At 41.3% G+C, this 14613-nt stretch overlaps 1 protein-coding gene across 1 annotated transcript in view; it reads right to left on the bottom strand.

Annotated features, from left to right (window-relative positions):
* grm4 (glutamate receptor, metabotropic 4) overlaps nt 1–14613 on the bottom strand; it is a 273255-nt gene that overhangs the window by 37275 nt on the left and 221367 nt on the right. The window contains exon 7 of the mRNA XM_066703560.1: nt 6287–6487. Coding sequence (XP_066559657.1) covers nt 6287–6487 — 201 coding nt within the window. The remainder of the gene's footprint in view (nt 1–6286; nt 6488–14613) is intronic.

Raw genomic sequence — 14613 nt, 5'->3', positions numbered from 1 at the left:
ATATATATATATATATATATATATATATATATATATAATGTATGTTAATGCATTAATCGTTAATGCATTAGTTAGAGCTCATCTGGATACTGTGGACAGTTCTGGGCTCCACACTTCAAGAAAGATATCGCTGCTCTAGAGGCAGTTCAGAGGAGAGCAACCAGACTTATTCCAGGTCTGAAGGGAAAGTCCTACTGAGAGACTGAGGACCTGAACCTTTTCACCCTGGAACAGAGGAGACTACGTGGGGACTTCATCCAAGTATTCAAAATCATGACCACTTCAAACCAGAGGAGCTTTTCCAGATCAGCAGGTACACACGCACCCGGGGACACAAATGGAAATTGTGCTTAAAGGCATTCAAAACAGAAAACAGGAGACACTTCTTCACACAGAGAGGCGTCACAATCTGGAACAAACTCCCCAGCGATGTGGTAGATGCTGAAAATTTGGGAACATTTAAAAATAGGCTGGATAGGATCCTTGGATCACTCAGTTATTAATGGACACCAAACGAGCACAATGGGTCAAATGGCCTCCTCTCGTTTGTAAACTTTCTTATGATCTTATATTATTTTATTTAAAAAAATAGCGATGCCTAGATTTTGCACAGTATTATTTGAAATGTCCCTCCGAACATTAGCATGATCATGGTTGTCCCCTGCATGATGTCACAGGTTGAAGATCATTCTCATTGTACATGCCTTTGTGTATTCGTGAGAACTCTTAACATATTTAAGTCAAATTCAGATTCAATTCGTTGTATTGTGACAGGTTGTTCTAATATAACCAGTAATTGTACAAACTTGGTGACAGCCCAGAAGAGATCATCAACCCTAAGGATAGGCCTATGAACTCAAATGATCTCAACCTTATCAAACATAGACACTGTGCATCCCAGACGCATTGCACACCATTTTGCAAGAGTGGCTTCAACATTCTCCAAATTCATCCGCTTACTTTACTGAGAAGTGATCCCACACTCACCCTTGTCCATACTATAGTTTCATTTAAACAAAACACCTGATTTACTTTATTAAAAAAATAAATACAAAAACATATTATTGTATGTGCTCTAGACCGACTTTAATTTTCAATTAGAAGAAATCGACATGTGTCTTCTCATGTTTCCTTCTGCTCAGGTGCCCCTGTGCTATTTTAAATGTATGTCTATTGAGACGTTACTTCATGATGGGATTAGGCGTTGTATGTTATATGTATCCTGAGCAGGTTAATACGAGTCCTTTCATTTGAAAGCGCTGCACTGTGCAGATAGACTCTCCTGTTCCACCTCACTGGCCAAGGCTTCCCTGGTGAATGCCAGCCAAGATTACCGCCCACAGTCCCCGGTCATTACTGCTTAATTAGCAGCCCGGGAGAGGGCTGTGCACTGGATAAGAGAGACTGTGCAATACCCTCTGCCTAATTACACCAATTCACAGGCGTAAACCCTTTGTACCTTATCCAAATCTTTTCAAGCAAGGTATAATTAATGTGTATTTTCTAAAAGGGGGAACTAGGAGTCTTTTGTTGCAGTCATAAGCTGATCTGATGAGGGGGGGGGGCATTAATGAAAAGGTATGGCAAAGCTTAATGTTTTTTGTTTGTTTTAATATAAAGATAATGAACAACAAGGGTACTGTGTATGACCGATGTGTGTAGTTGGATGGAAAGTATTCTATGTGTTGTTTTTTATTTCTGTTCTTTTGTTCTTGCCTTGCCAAATATCCTCACATATCAAAATGCCAGCCGTGTGACGTTCTCAAACTCCAAGTGGTTCCTTAATGAAGCCTGCAGCTTCACTTTCATTATAAATACGAAAGAAGAACGTGGAAATGGGCTTTAAATGATCCTTGCTAATACAGGGATTTTTCTGGACAAACTCCCAAAGGTATACAATGTGCTTTAGTTAAAAACTGTAAAGGGGAAAATATGCTAATAGTACACTTTTTGTATCCAAATAAAGCCTGGTTAATATCTTTTTTTTTCCTCCTCTCTCTGGACAAAATGCTTTGAATGTGAAAAATCACTGTCGCCAAGCAATTACTTTAGTTATCTTTACTAGATCTCATTTTCTCAGAAGCAGAAGGAGATCACTCCTACTTCTGTATAACTGCAGGACCCCATGGCTTCAAAACTTAAATGTATATGTAGCTTCTATTAATAAAGTTTAAGTGGGAATGGATGGGAATGTGTGGCTGTTGAGCCCTTTTCGATGCGAGTGCGGTTTGTTTGAATGTGTTTGTCTTGCTTCTGTTTCTAGTTGCCATTCAGATATGAATAGTGAGCTTGTAAATGCATTAACCTGGGAAGCTGAAATTTCAGAAGGTAACAAACAAAGGAAACCTTGAAAACTATGACAGAAAATGAATGTGCTTGCTAAGAGGTGGCAATCAAATGAAATGACATTTCCTCAATGAAACAGCAATTAAAGAGGTGAGTGTCCTGTTTAGTGGAGCTTTCATTAATTGTTCCACCTTGGATATAAATGAATGATTAAATAATACACCCTCAGAAAGTACATGCTACATGCATAAAAGAGGCTCCCAAACTAGAATAAAACATGGCATTTGTTTAATTAGTCGTTCGGAAGTGTATTGGGGTTTTCAGATGGTAATAATGATAATGAATAGTAGAGGTTTAATAACTTTAAAAAGGTTAAACAAATACTTGTTTCCTTTGTTGTTAAAATAATAGGAAAATACAGCTGTAAAGAGAACCAGTGAGCCAAGCTATGTTTTCTCCTAAGTAAAGCAACATAATAGCCTAATAAAGGAGAGCAGAACAATAAGCACATCATTATGAAATGTCATGACATCATGGTTTTAATATTGTGGTTGGTTTTGATGGTGTTCTATATAATGGAAATGCTAATGTGTTAGTGTTTTAAATACTTTGCAAATTGGTCAGAGGTTCATGATTTCTGGGTTGCCGAGGTACAATATTTAGTCATTATCTACTACCGGTGAACGCTGCCATGTAGCTAGCAGTGAGAGCTGAGCAAAAGTATATATTTATTTTCTTTGTTCCCAAAGTATTAAGAAGACTACTAGGCAAGATTGCAGTTTAAAGGCTACTGCATTTCTCATAAACTTCAGCAAAGCACGCGGTTCCAAGAGCGCTGGGAACGGTGATGGGAAAACTGATGGGGCGCTACATTCTATTTTAGCCCATTGAAGTCTCAGACTCACCTCGCTGGCAGCAAGATCAAAGAGAGAGGGGTGCGCAAAGGCACGAATTACCTCAGGTATACATCAACAGATACAAAATTGCTTCAAACTATTTAATATACCTAAAAATACACGATGAGACATAAAGGTGTGTCAAGGAAAGAGAAAGAGAGCGCGGCACTTTCAATTTGTTGAGAGGAGACTTCAAATAGATGCCTCATAAACTGAGATATCAGCCTCCTTTCATCTTCAGTGCCAGCATGTGTCCTGTGGCATTAAAGTTTAAACTTCTCATCAGGACCAAAGGAGGAAGGCAGGCCTTGTGTTAACCTTTCTCTGTCATCACGAGAGGGAGCGAACAAATACGAGGGAGGACCTGAAACAGCTGTCTTGCCCAACATTATCCATATTAGGAGAATGAAAACTACTCAGAGGCTGGGATGTCTGTTATCAACTGAAAGATGTCTGTATGTCTGGATAAGTGAAATTACACTACGGCTATCTTTCCTCCTCTTAGACTATGATGTGTTAGTGTAAATACTACTACAAATTCATGTTACAGCTATGTTATTAAAGTGCTAGAACAAGCTAATATAGTCTCAACAGCAGAGATCAATAAATATCAGCAACTGCTATACATGAGATATACAGCTTCATGCATTTATAACTGTAACATTACACATTTTATATGTTTTTTTTTTGTATCCTAGTGACAAACCATGAGCAGAAGGCCCTCATTATCCAGGTCATAAGAATGCTATTATTAACCAGAGCTGAGCTAAAAGCTTTGAGTCCTTGTGTGCTTGTTATGCTGAATGGTGTGGTTCTTTGAAGAAGCCCATTCTGCAAGAAGGGCAATCATTTACTTGAGTTCAGCAATTCTAAACCTTTTTTTTTTCTTTTTCTGAAGTTATCAACATTTAGTATCTGAGATCAGAATCCCATTGCAAGCTGAAGGTTTTTCTATCAAGTAGGAAGCCATTGTTACTGTTAGCATGTATTTCAATCTGTTTTTAATCTACACCGATCAGAGTTTAACTAATTTCCTGGTGGTAAATATGAAAGCAATAGATGTTATTGTGCAGCAGAAAGGTGACTTAGGATTTAAGTAGTGCAGCGTAGCAGTATATAAATTGTCAGCATGGAGACGTACTGTGCAAGTTATTGACTGACGCTGTGATTTCCCGTTCGTAGATTAAAAATGACTTTGAGAAAGGCAGAGGATACTAGGAGTCAAACTTGGATTTTAAGGTTTAGTTTTTTAAGCCAAACACATCACACACATTGACTGCCTCCTTTTACACCAGAACAGACTCAAACTGGTCTGTTAGGGCCGATCTCAAGCATGTTTCAAAAGCAGATTTAAGCCCTAGGTGCTGAAGTATGTGTAGTTTTTTTTAAGGTCAACCTGAGGAAAATACTTAATCTGTTCAGTTTTGTGCAAAAAAAAAAAAAAATGCTGTTATGACTCTGAGGTGGAGAGAATACAGTTTACAGGGCAAGGGCAAGGACAACTACTTCCATATATCTGAGCACTCAGGTGTCAGTGGATCACAGGGGCAACAAGAGCCAAGAGACCCTTTGGCCTGTGAAACACGGAGAAATGCGCCTCTGTCCCGTACCTTCCTCAAAACTCGAGCAAAGGGGGAAAAGGAAAATGCAGTAAATCTGCCCTCTTCTGGACCCAGAGAGAACTGCAGACCTGTCCTCTCAGGGAAGAGGCAGACCTAATGCTGCATGTTATTCCGTTCAGCTCTCCTATCAGACCTATAGGTGCATGAAAAGCCTTGTGCAGTCCAAGGGGAAGATTTCCTTCCGCTGAGTGAGTGCTCAGCCCTGCTCGGTTCAGGGTGAGCGATGCTCAGTGTGCAGCTGGGAGGAGCAGCCGCAGCAGGCCCTGGGCTCAGCAGTGCATTGTGAAGGTGAAGTCCTTTAGGGTTCAGCTTTGTAGCTTAAAGCAGCAGGACAAACTGCAGGCTCAAGTGCTCTGAGATCTGAGACGTATACAGGCCTAAATAGGCTCTTATCACCTCCTAATTAGGTGAATGTCATTGTTTCCATGGCTCTCCACATTCACTCTTTGATGTTGTGATTGTCGACTGCCCGGCCGGGGTTTGAGAGCAGTGGAGATCCTGTTTTGACTTTGGATGTATAATAACTAATAATTCAAATAATTGCTTAGAAGAGCTTTCATCCTTCTAAAGATTTTCTTCTTAATTAACTCTCTGCAGAGGAGTTGAGCTCTCCACTACCTACACCACTGTCACTAACAGCAACTGTCAAACCAAGACCCCAAGTATAGCACCAGACTCTTGTATAAGCATACAAAAATTACAACAACCAAGGAACCACTTTTACAGGAATATCTGAGCCCTCTACTTTGATAGATCTGTATTGCCGCATCTATGAATCCCAAACCAGAGTTAAAATCCCTACGAGATATTGTTTAAGAATATTGTAATTCCTTCAATAAAGGATTAATGCCTTTTTTCAATTATTTATTCTTCTATCTTGAGATCGTTAATAACAGGTCTTAGCCGTTGTGCTTATAGTGCAGCTTCCAAATGCTCCCTTGGCAACAGATTCACATTGAAATGCAAATAAGTATTTTCTTGACTAAAATCATTGTACCGTAATGTGTGGCTGCATGTGGCAGCATGTTCCAGCTTTGAATCCTGCTTTCGTGCTTTGTGCAACAGGACACTTTGATGCATCATAACTCATGTTGTCTCTCTCTTCATTTCTTATTTCTCATTTAATCTTAAATGAGGTTATTCTACAAGTTTACAGCTCATCACCTGGGTGTTCGGTTTAGCCAGCATACTTCACTCACTGTTATTCATCGTGTATTTTCAAATCAATTCCTTCGTTTTGACAAATTGCAACGGGGCTTTCGACTTGTATCAGTTAGCAGACAGCAACCGGAGGAAAATAACAAAAAGTGCAGATTAAGTTTCTTTCAGGTTGGGTAAGAATTGAAATCCTCAGAAAAGCAGGATACGTGTTTTCTGACGCTGCTCTGCGGCTAAAGGATTGTGGGATCCCCAGAGGAGTTTAAGCTGTGTAAAGTACGGCTTTAGCACTGAGCTCACAGCACAGAGGTGCATGTGTCTGACCTGTGAAGTTGACATTGCGGATGAACTTGAGCAACATGGTGCCGTTGATGGGGTCCATCTTGGCGCAGAGTCCCACCTTCCCCGGGCACAGCTCCTTGTGCATGTTGTGCAGGGCATGAGCCATGGCGTAGACGGCATCGATCACAAACTGCACCTTGCCCTCCTGCTCGTACAGAGAGTCCTTCCCGATCCGCTCGTGGTCTGCAAGGAAAAGGAGAGAGGGTCACACACGGCTCAAATGGGTTAATCAGATGGCAGTCGGGATTCGCTCGGGGTGATTTGGGGGCGGGGCTGTAATTGTTATTTGGCACTTTGTCTATAAGCAGCACAAAGGCGTGGGATTGAAAGGTTGTGTGAATTACAGCCAATTTTCCCATCCTCTTTCTCTGACAGTTTTCATGTTAAATGTATATTGACCTGTTTATGAAAGCAGACAATAAATGTGGGCTCTGGGTTTCAGGAAAGTCTGTTGCTTCCAGGCAGTGGTTCTTCAGGGGTAACTCACAGAGTCCTAGAGTTGCATTTAGCTTCTTCCACTGGACACAGTTACTTAACGCTTATGATGTCTGTGAAATATGCTCATCTATGGATTTGGTTTCAGTGAATTAATGGTCTGTATCCACATATACATTAGTAAAATCTTTTTATTAAAGAATCTACAATGATGAAGGTCTATACATCATTTGGTTTTAGTAACTTCCATCTAGTTAACTCGATCACCCCTCTCTCAGCACTTTCTTGTATCTACACCCAGGATTGGGAATTCGACAGTCATATATCCTAAACTAGAAATATAAAAACCAAAATAAGATAAACTAAATAAAAGCTCTCACTCTGCTTATTGCAGTACATGAAGGTTATTTATTCTGTACTGTAGGTTACAAGACGAGAGGTGATGACAGGCTTCAGGCTTTCACCATCTGAAGGACCAGATGTAGCCCAGTGATTGCTGAAAACAGGAAAGTCTGACAAATGACAACCTTGGCACTGCCTAAATTGCCTCATTGTTTGCTACATTTATAAATTACTTGAGGGTTTTGAAAAGAGAGTCAATTAAGGGGCCTTTATTAAAAATAATTTTCAGAGAACCTGTCTTTCAAAGAAGGGAGTGTTAAACAACACAATCTGATTTAAATGTTCTCCAAATAGATCTCTGATTGTATAAGTGTATCTTTGTTAGTTTTGCTTTGCTTTAATCACTACTACGAAGAGGAATCTGCTTGGATGTATTATGTGCCCGATGTGCCAATTTAGAGCCCCTTTCCGTAAGATTCTACTTACCTCCTCAATAAATGTGTCATTTGTATATTTATTTACAACCAGTATTCCAAATCCACTTTAATGATCAGTACCATGTCAGCTATCTTGGAAGATTGAAGATTGTGTTTTGTGTACTTTTTTCTCTTTCTGGCAGTGTTTATAAATGCAAATGAAAGTTTCTGAACCATATCACTTCAAATGGGTTTACAGGGTAAGACAGCCCATTGTTTTTAGTAGAGCTATTAATAATCATTATTAAAATAATAATAATAATGCTAATATCCTTGCTTGTATGTTATATGCTTATACACTGATTGCAGTGTAGCCAAAGAGGCACATTTAACTTAATGACCTGTGGTGGAAATGTAGTTTTTCCACTGCTGTGCTGAAGGAATCTTAAATAAATTCTCAAATAAATGTACCTCATCAGTAGTGGAGAAGGACAAGGGGATTAGTTTTAGAAATACTAAAGTCCTTCAGAAGGCTGGACATCGGTGTCCTTGACGTGATCCATCTGATTCTGCAATTCTGAAGCACTCTTGTACCAATACATGCATTTGCCTGTTTATAAATCATGCAAAACTTGGCTATAGAAGGTGAAGAAGGACACAATATAGGTAGATGATCATATTGATGTTTCCTAGAAAAATGGTCGTAAGACCTTTGAGGGACTAAAAATATATCTACATGGACTTGATGTCACCTGTGAATGCTCTTTTGAAATATCTCATGGGCATTCTCATTCTATATTTCATGTGTCCCTCACTGTTCGTCTCTCGTGAGATTAGTGGAGAAGCAGCCGGAAGATAGAGTGCAATGTGTTCCTCCCCGATGCGTTTCCTTCAGTTCTTAGAGACCTACTGAGGAAAAATAGAGCCACTCTTCTTGTACCACCCAGAGTTTTGCTCCCTTATATAACCTTGACCTTATCCAAACGTACTGCTGTTCAAGTTGTCTGCGTCAGACACAGGTCAGGAAGCGCCGTGCGCCATGGAGGCCGTGTTCTCTACTCTGGCTCTAATGAGACTCAGTCTGTCAGTGCTCTTTTTCTGCCAGTCCAGCTTTCAGTACAGCAGTGTTAATAACCTACTGTGGGCTCCGACTTCATACTTTTTCCCCCCAGCTGTAATCACCAATTATTTTTTTTCTATTCTTACACGGTTTGGGGAATTGTTAGTTGTTGGTACACTCGAAAACCCCTTGCTTTAGTATTGAAGGACCACACGCACCCCTCACATGCACTCACTCACGGCTTTCTTTTTTCTGTCCAATCCGTAAGTCCAGAGTACCCTGGTGGTGCCCGGACAGTTGTGTACGGCCTCCTGGGAGTTTGTGCTCAAAGCTGCCCAGTGACAGCCCCCATTCAACTCAGCTATGCCAAATACCAGGACAGTGGAGACCAACCAGGCGAGTGGAGGTCTCTAAACGTTTGAGCCACTCTGAAGCTCTGGATAGAAAAGGCCTCACACAGCTTGGTATAGGCATCCTGTATGCCTAAAACTTTCTGCACTCCTAGTGATTTGCTCTTGCTTTTGCAGTGAATGCTGTGTATATCTTCGTTTTAATAGATGGTGGTGTTAATCAATCGGGCCAATAAAATGTGCAGTCCCTTTTCCTTAAATCAATTCTGAGATCAAGCAACCACAACAACAACACCACAAATTGTTACCCTTGATTTATAAACCGCAGACCCTCATTGCCATGTTGTGGTCTTGTATAATGTTATTTATTTGTATTCATCTCTGGTGTGTGTGCTAGAGGTAAGGTTATGAATCAAGGAACAGGGCGGTTGATGGAGAGGTAGACGGAGAAAGGGAGACAGGAGATGACAGGAATAATAATTTTTCAGTATTAATGTAATTAGTTATGACAGGTGTATATTAATCATGGCGGCAGTTGTTCTAATGGTTTTAAAACATGTTAATTACAAAGCAAGGTTTCAATTAACACCACGCTCTGGCAATTACGAGGTGTCTGTCAGCTGTCCTGGCACTGTGTGAGACAGCGTGTGATTTCAGGGACCACTTTGAGCCCAACATGGGGGCTGAGATGCTGACAGGACACGCTACACAGCATTGGCTAAAAGGAGAAAGCTAACATAAGGTTGGCCTCCATTACAGCCTGCAGTAGACGTGGCGACAATATTTCCACACAGACGGTGGTACTGCAATCCCACACCCAGAGCTTGTATCGTCTGGGAATCACTGAGAGGAACGTGCAGGTGAAACTACCCACAACCTACCTGTTTAAATTAGGTATTGCCTTCTGGATCTGGAATTTATAGAGGAAGTTGGTGGGCTGTCTAGGACCCTAAGTGCTTATTTGTTTTCTCAACTAGGCTGAGCAAATGATGGGGCACCTTTTAGACTTAAAGTACATGGTGTAGGGTTCAGAAAGAAAGCTGATTGACACATCACAGTGTTTTGTCATAATGGGTTAAGACATATCGTCTGTTCACCAGTTTCGAAATTGTTCTGTATGCATTCAGTACATGTTACAGTGCCGAAACACTTAATGCAAACAGTCTGAGAGTAGTGCTGTAAATAGGAAATTGAAAGCCGTTCAAGTCGGAAGCACTGCCAAAGGGGGAGGGGTTACTGTATAACAAAACTGTGACAAGGGAGGAGGCAGTTAGCTGGTAAGGGAGCCTGCCCCGAGGTGACCGCAAGGGGCCTCGTCAACACAACTACAGACAGGAGCCACAGAGGCCCCTTGGGGCCAACCTGGGCTGTCCAGGAGCAAGGACCGCAGTCACTCTCTACTGGGAACTGTCTGTAATCAGCATATACAAAGCAGGGCTACAGAGGTAAACTCTTACGCCCTCCGCTTTGACAATAGCAATAGGCGCCATTCCAAAACCAGGGGGCCTCCCCAAGAGAGGAGGTCCGCCGCCATGTTGGATAGACCGGGGAGGTGAACTGCTCTGATGGAGTGGAGCCGTGGTGTGCTAGACAGTAGAGTTTGTGCAACCGGAGACCTCCTTACCTGCTGATATAAGCAACCACCTCTGTGTTGTCCGACAGGCCGAAGGGGAGAACAGCAAACTCGAACGCTTGGCCCTCGTAGGCGAAGCAGAGGACCTTCCTGTGTACATGCGCTATAGGGATGTGAAAGTAAGCAACTTTCAGATCCACAGTAATGAACCAGTTACCAGGCTTGAAGGCCTGGGACATGGTGTGCAGGTTGAGTGTGCTGCAACACCCTGAGGTGGTGGTTCAGGCATCCCCATTCCAAGATGGGGTGGAAACCAACGTTTTCCTTGGGTACTAGGAAGTGTAGGGGTTAGAATCACAAATTGCTCACTTCTCCAGGAGAACAGCGATTTCGACACGAAGTGCCACATACTGCAATGGGTCCCTCACTTGCATCCAAACCACGTCTCAGAAGGGGGGTGGACAGGCCTGAAACTACAGGGAGTAGCCAACTGTTATATTTTGGAGTTGCTGGGAGGGGTATGTGTGCGCCAGAGACTGTTGGAATGTCACAGGGCCGAAGCACAGGAGGGTAAGGGGGCGGAGGTCCACCAGCCGTCCTGCTGATGCATGCCATGTCGGACCACCGGGGCCAGGATGTAAGGCCTGGCGCCGGGCTGCCATGGGAGGTACCTGCCTGCAGGTTTGAAGATCGGTGGTGAACAACACTATTAGTGAAGCCAGCCAGCTGAAATATGCAGTTTTTAAGGTCTAATGCAACACACAGACACAGAAAGCTCACACTCTCAGGTCCAGCGAAATGGCAAAAGAGGATGAACCTGCGCATACATCACGTTTTATAGAACAGGAAGTAGGAAGGGACCTGTACTGAGTGATGTGCACAGGGGCCAATGGAGCAGAAACCCCAACCCCCCCAAGATAATGTGCTCATTATTCATTCATATTTGATTTCTACACTGTAATTTACTTTGTAACCGTTCACAGTTATTTACAATTGTATTTTAAAAATCAGTTGACGTGGATAAGGACATCAATAAATAAACCAAATGAATAATAAAAAGTATTACATCATGCCTTTAAGACACGTCTGTATGCTAGCCTGAGAAATGTACCGAGAGCTGCACAAATTGGCATGGTACCCTATGTAACATGAGCAAATTAGTAATTTTGTACTCTGATAGAAGAATTGTGGTGGGTGGATAATGATGCTTAAAGGTGGTTGATCTGTATTAAGTATAAACCTAATAGACACAAGCCGGCTAACCTTTATTGTAGCTGACACTCGCACTCATGGCTTTGAACAGCAGAACGGACCTGATAGATGTGTGCTGTGAGGCGGTTCAAACACGTGGACTCCCAGAAAAGCATTCCTGCTTTAATGAAGAAACTAAACCATGTTGGACGAATTCTCTTTCTAGCTCTGATTGAAGGAAAAGATGATATTAAAGTCAGCCCAGTAATATAACGGTATAGAGATGATGTTTTATTAAAAGATATGGCCGAACCTTGGATCAAAGTCGTTTCACTATTAATTTATTATTCTAAGCATCTCAGTTTCAGTCCTCACAGATCTTACCATGTACCTGATGAAGATACAGACTCAAGTTTCACACACAAGAAAGGGGTGTGTGTGTGTGTGTGGATTGGTGGGGGGGGGGTAGATACAGCAAATCTGAAATGAAACATGTTATTTCCCCATTTGAAATTTCATTCATATTTAAACAAATGTTGACATCTCTCGGGGTAGATGAAGATTAATGATATGCAGCCATTGAGCATGGCCTAGCTTGAAACAGCTGGCATACATTGCTAATGTTTCCAATGGCATTTCACTAAACACATTCCAGAACAATTCCGCTGTCCGTTCATCCATCCGAACATTCACTTTTCCATCAGTCCACTCATCCATTCATCCGTTTCTGTCTGTATATGTTCATACCCAAACACACAGACATTTACTGTGGAACATTTGGTGATGGAGAAGTAAACCAATGTGGATTTTAGGTTCATTGTAACTCAAAATGGTTACAATGTTATTTCAATTAATGGTCTTACGGTTACAAGATAAGATTTTTTTGGTTGTTTCCGTCCATAAGAAATGCATTTAATGCCCGCGTGCCTGGGGCTAAGGACCTTTGCTATAAAATTATATCGCAATATGCAGTCACTGAGTTGACCGCATAGTCCTCTTAAAGATAGCAAATCTTCCATGCACTAATTCACTGCACAAATCCATACACATACGTGCATACACTGAAAATACTAAGATGTAACCTTCAACTTTATTCGACAGATTACAGATGCATTATTTCTACATTGATTGGGTTTGCATGCCTTTACAAATTGCCTCCACAGTCCTGATTTTATAACATCGTACATACAGCATATGTCCCTCACAATAAAGCAAGAACACGTTCTTCAAAAAGTGGTAACCAGAATGTGACCCAGGTAATGTCATAAAGTGGCACACTCTAAAACTTGATCTAAGATCTCCATAATAATTGATTTACTGTTTTCAAAAACCTGTTGAAAACATTAAATTATTACACATTCTGGTGCATTTTACAGTTTCCAATAGTTGTACGATTATTTAAAACACTGCAAGCCTTGTACCAGTTTCTGACAACAAGATTATACCATGAAAAAAAAAAAATATATGCTGCTAATAACACTGGCAACATCAATTGCATTATAATAATATTAGAATAACATCAAAATGTATACATCTCTTAATTAAAAAATTACATCCTATTACTAAACAACTTTACAATGCCATTTTATAAAATAATTTGATTCTAAATAATAGGCATTTGTTGCATTTTCAGTGAAGAAACTCGTTATAAACCTTTCGTTCATAAACATTGAAGGTCAGAATCAACATCTCATTCATTAGCAAATATCATTACAAAACCAGTCTCAATGTTACTGCACTGAAGTGATTGCACAGCACTGGGCTCTTTTGCACATAGCAATGCATTTCCTGAAAGCAAAATTCATGATCGTGTAAATGCTACCTATGTTTTATATGTGTTGTATATTTACCTGGTGTCAAAATAAATGTTAGAGTGTATGGTCTATGCCAGGGGCGGCGGCAGGGTATGGCTTGGTTGGGCTACAGCCCCACCAAGAATTGTATTAGCCCCACCTTAGCCCCACCATGGAACAACCAAGAATATCACCGAACAGAATAAGCGCCATTAGTGAAATTGGCAGGTGTTAGCACACAGTGTAGTTAACATTAGCTAACGCTAGCTAGCTAAGTAATTTGGGAAATTGTAACATTGCTAACATTATTTTGAATCGATCCAACCACAACAAGCGGTTGATTGTGCTCCTTTGAAAATGTAAATCGTGAGTTTGAATATATTTTAAATAATAGGGTCGATTTGGAAACTGTGCTAACTTTGTAGCGTTTTATGTGGACTGGGCGGCCACCTGTTGTGCTCCTTTAACTACTGTAGCGCTCTCTCTCTGTCTCTCTCTCTCTCTCTGTCTCTCTCTCTCTCTCTCTCTCTCTATCTCTTACTTTGTGTGTGTGTGTGTGTGTGTGTGTGTGTGTGTGTGTGTGTGAGGGGCGTGTGACGTGTGATGTACAATGTGTTCGGTATGTAGCGGACAGGTTTGCCAGACAACGTGAATGAGTTGAAAATAGCAAAAATAATATTGCCTAAACTCAGTAGTAATGACCGTCCACGTCTGTTGCTCTTGATGTAATTTTGCAGTCAGTGCAATCATCTAATTCAGCATCGGTGGTACCCCCCACCCCCAGCTCTAACATTATTTCACCGTTAGCCCGCCCCCCCAACACTATTTCACCCTAAGCCACCCCCTCCACGCTCGTTGGGGTTACCCTGCCAAAATCTGGGCGCCAAGGGGATCCCTGGGGTCAAAAAGTTTGGGAACCCCTGATCTAACCCATAGCAGACTAATGTGTGGTATTTCTAGCTACTGGGAAGGCTGCTATTCTATTGTGTGTGTATTCACATTGAAATTCAGACGTTGATTTGAGCCCCACCACTGTATGGATTAGCCCCACCATAGTTTAGCCCCCAAGAAATACTATGCGCCGCCAATGGTCTATGCAAATACTAACCTGAATACAAGGTTGTATAATGTTTAAGATTGAATAATATT

This window comes from Amia ocellicauda, chromosome 5 (assembly GCF_036373705.1).
Source record: "Amia ocellicauda isolate fAmiCal2 chromosome 5, fAmiCal2.hap1, whole genome shotgun sequence".
In the NCBI taxonomy this organism is placed as follows: domain Eukaryota; kingdom Metazoa; phylum Chordata; class Actinopteri; order Amiiformes; family Amiidae; genus Amia; species Amia ocellicauda.
This window is presented reverse-complemented; position numbering and strand designations above follow the sequence as displayed.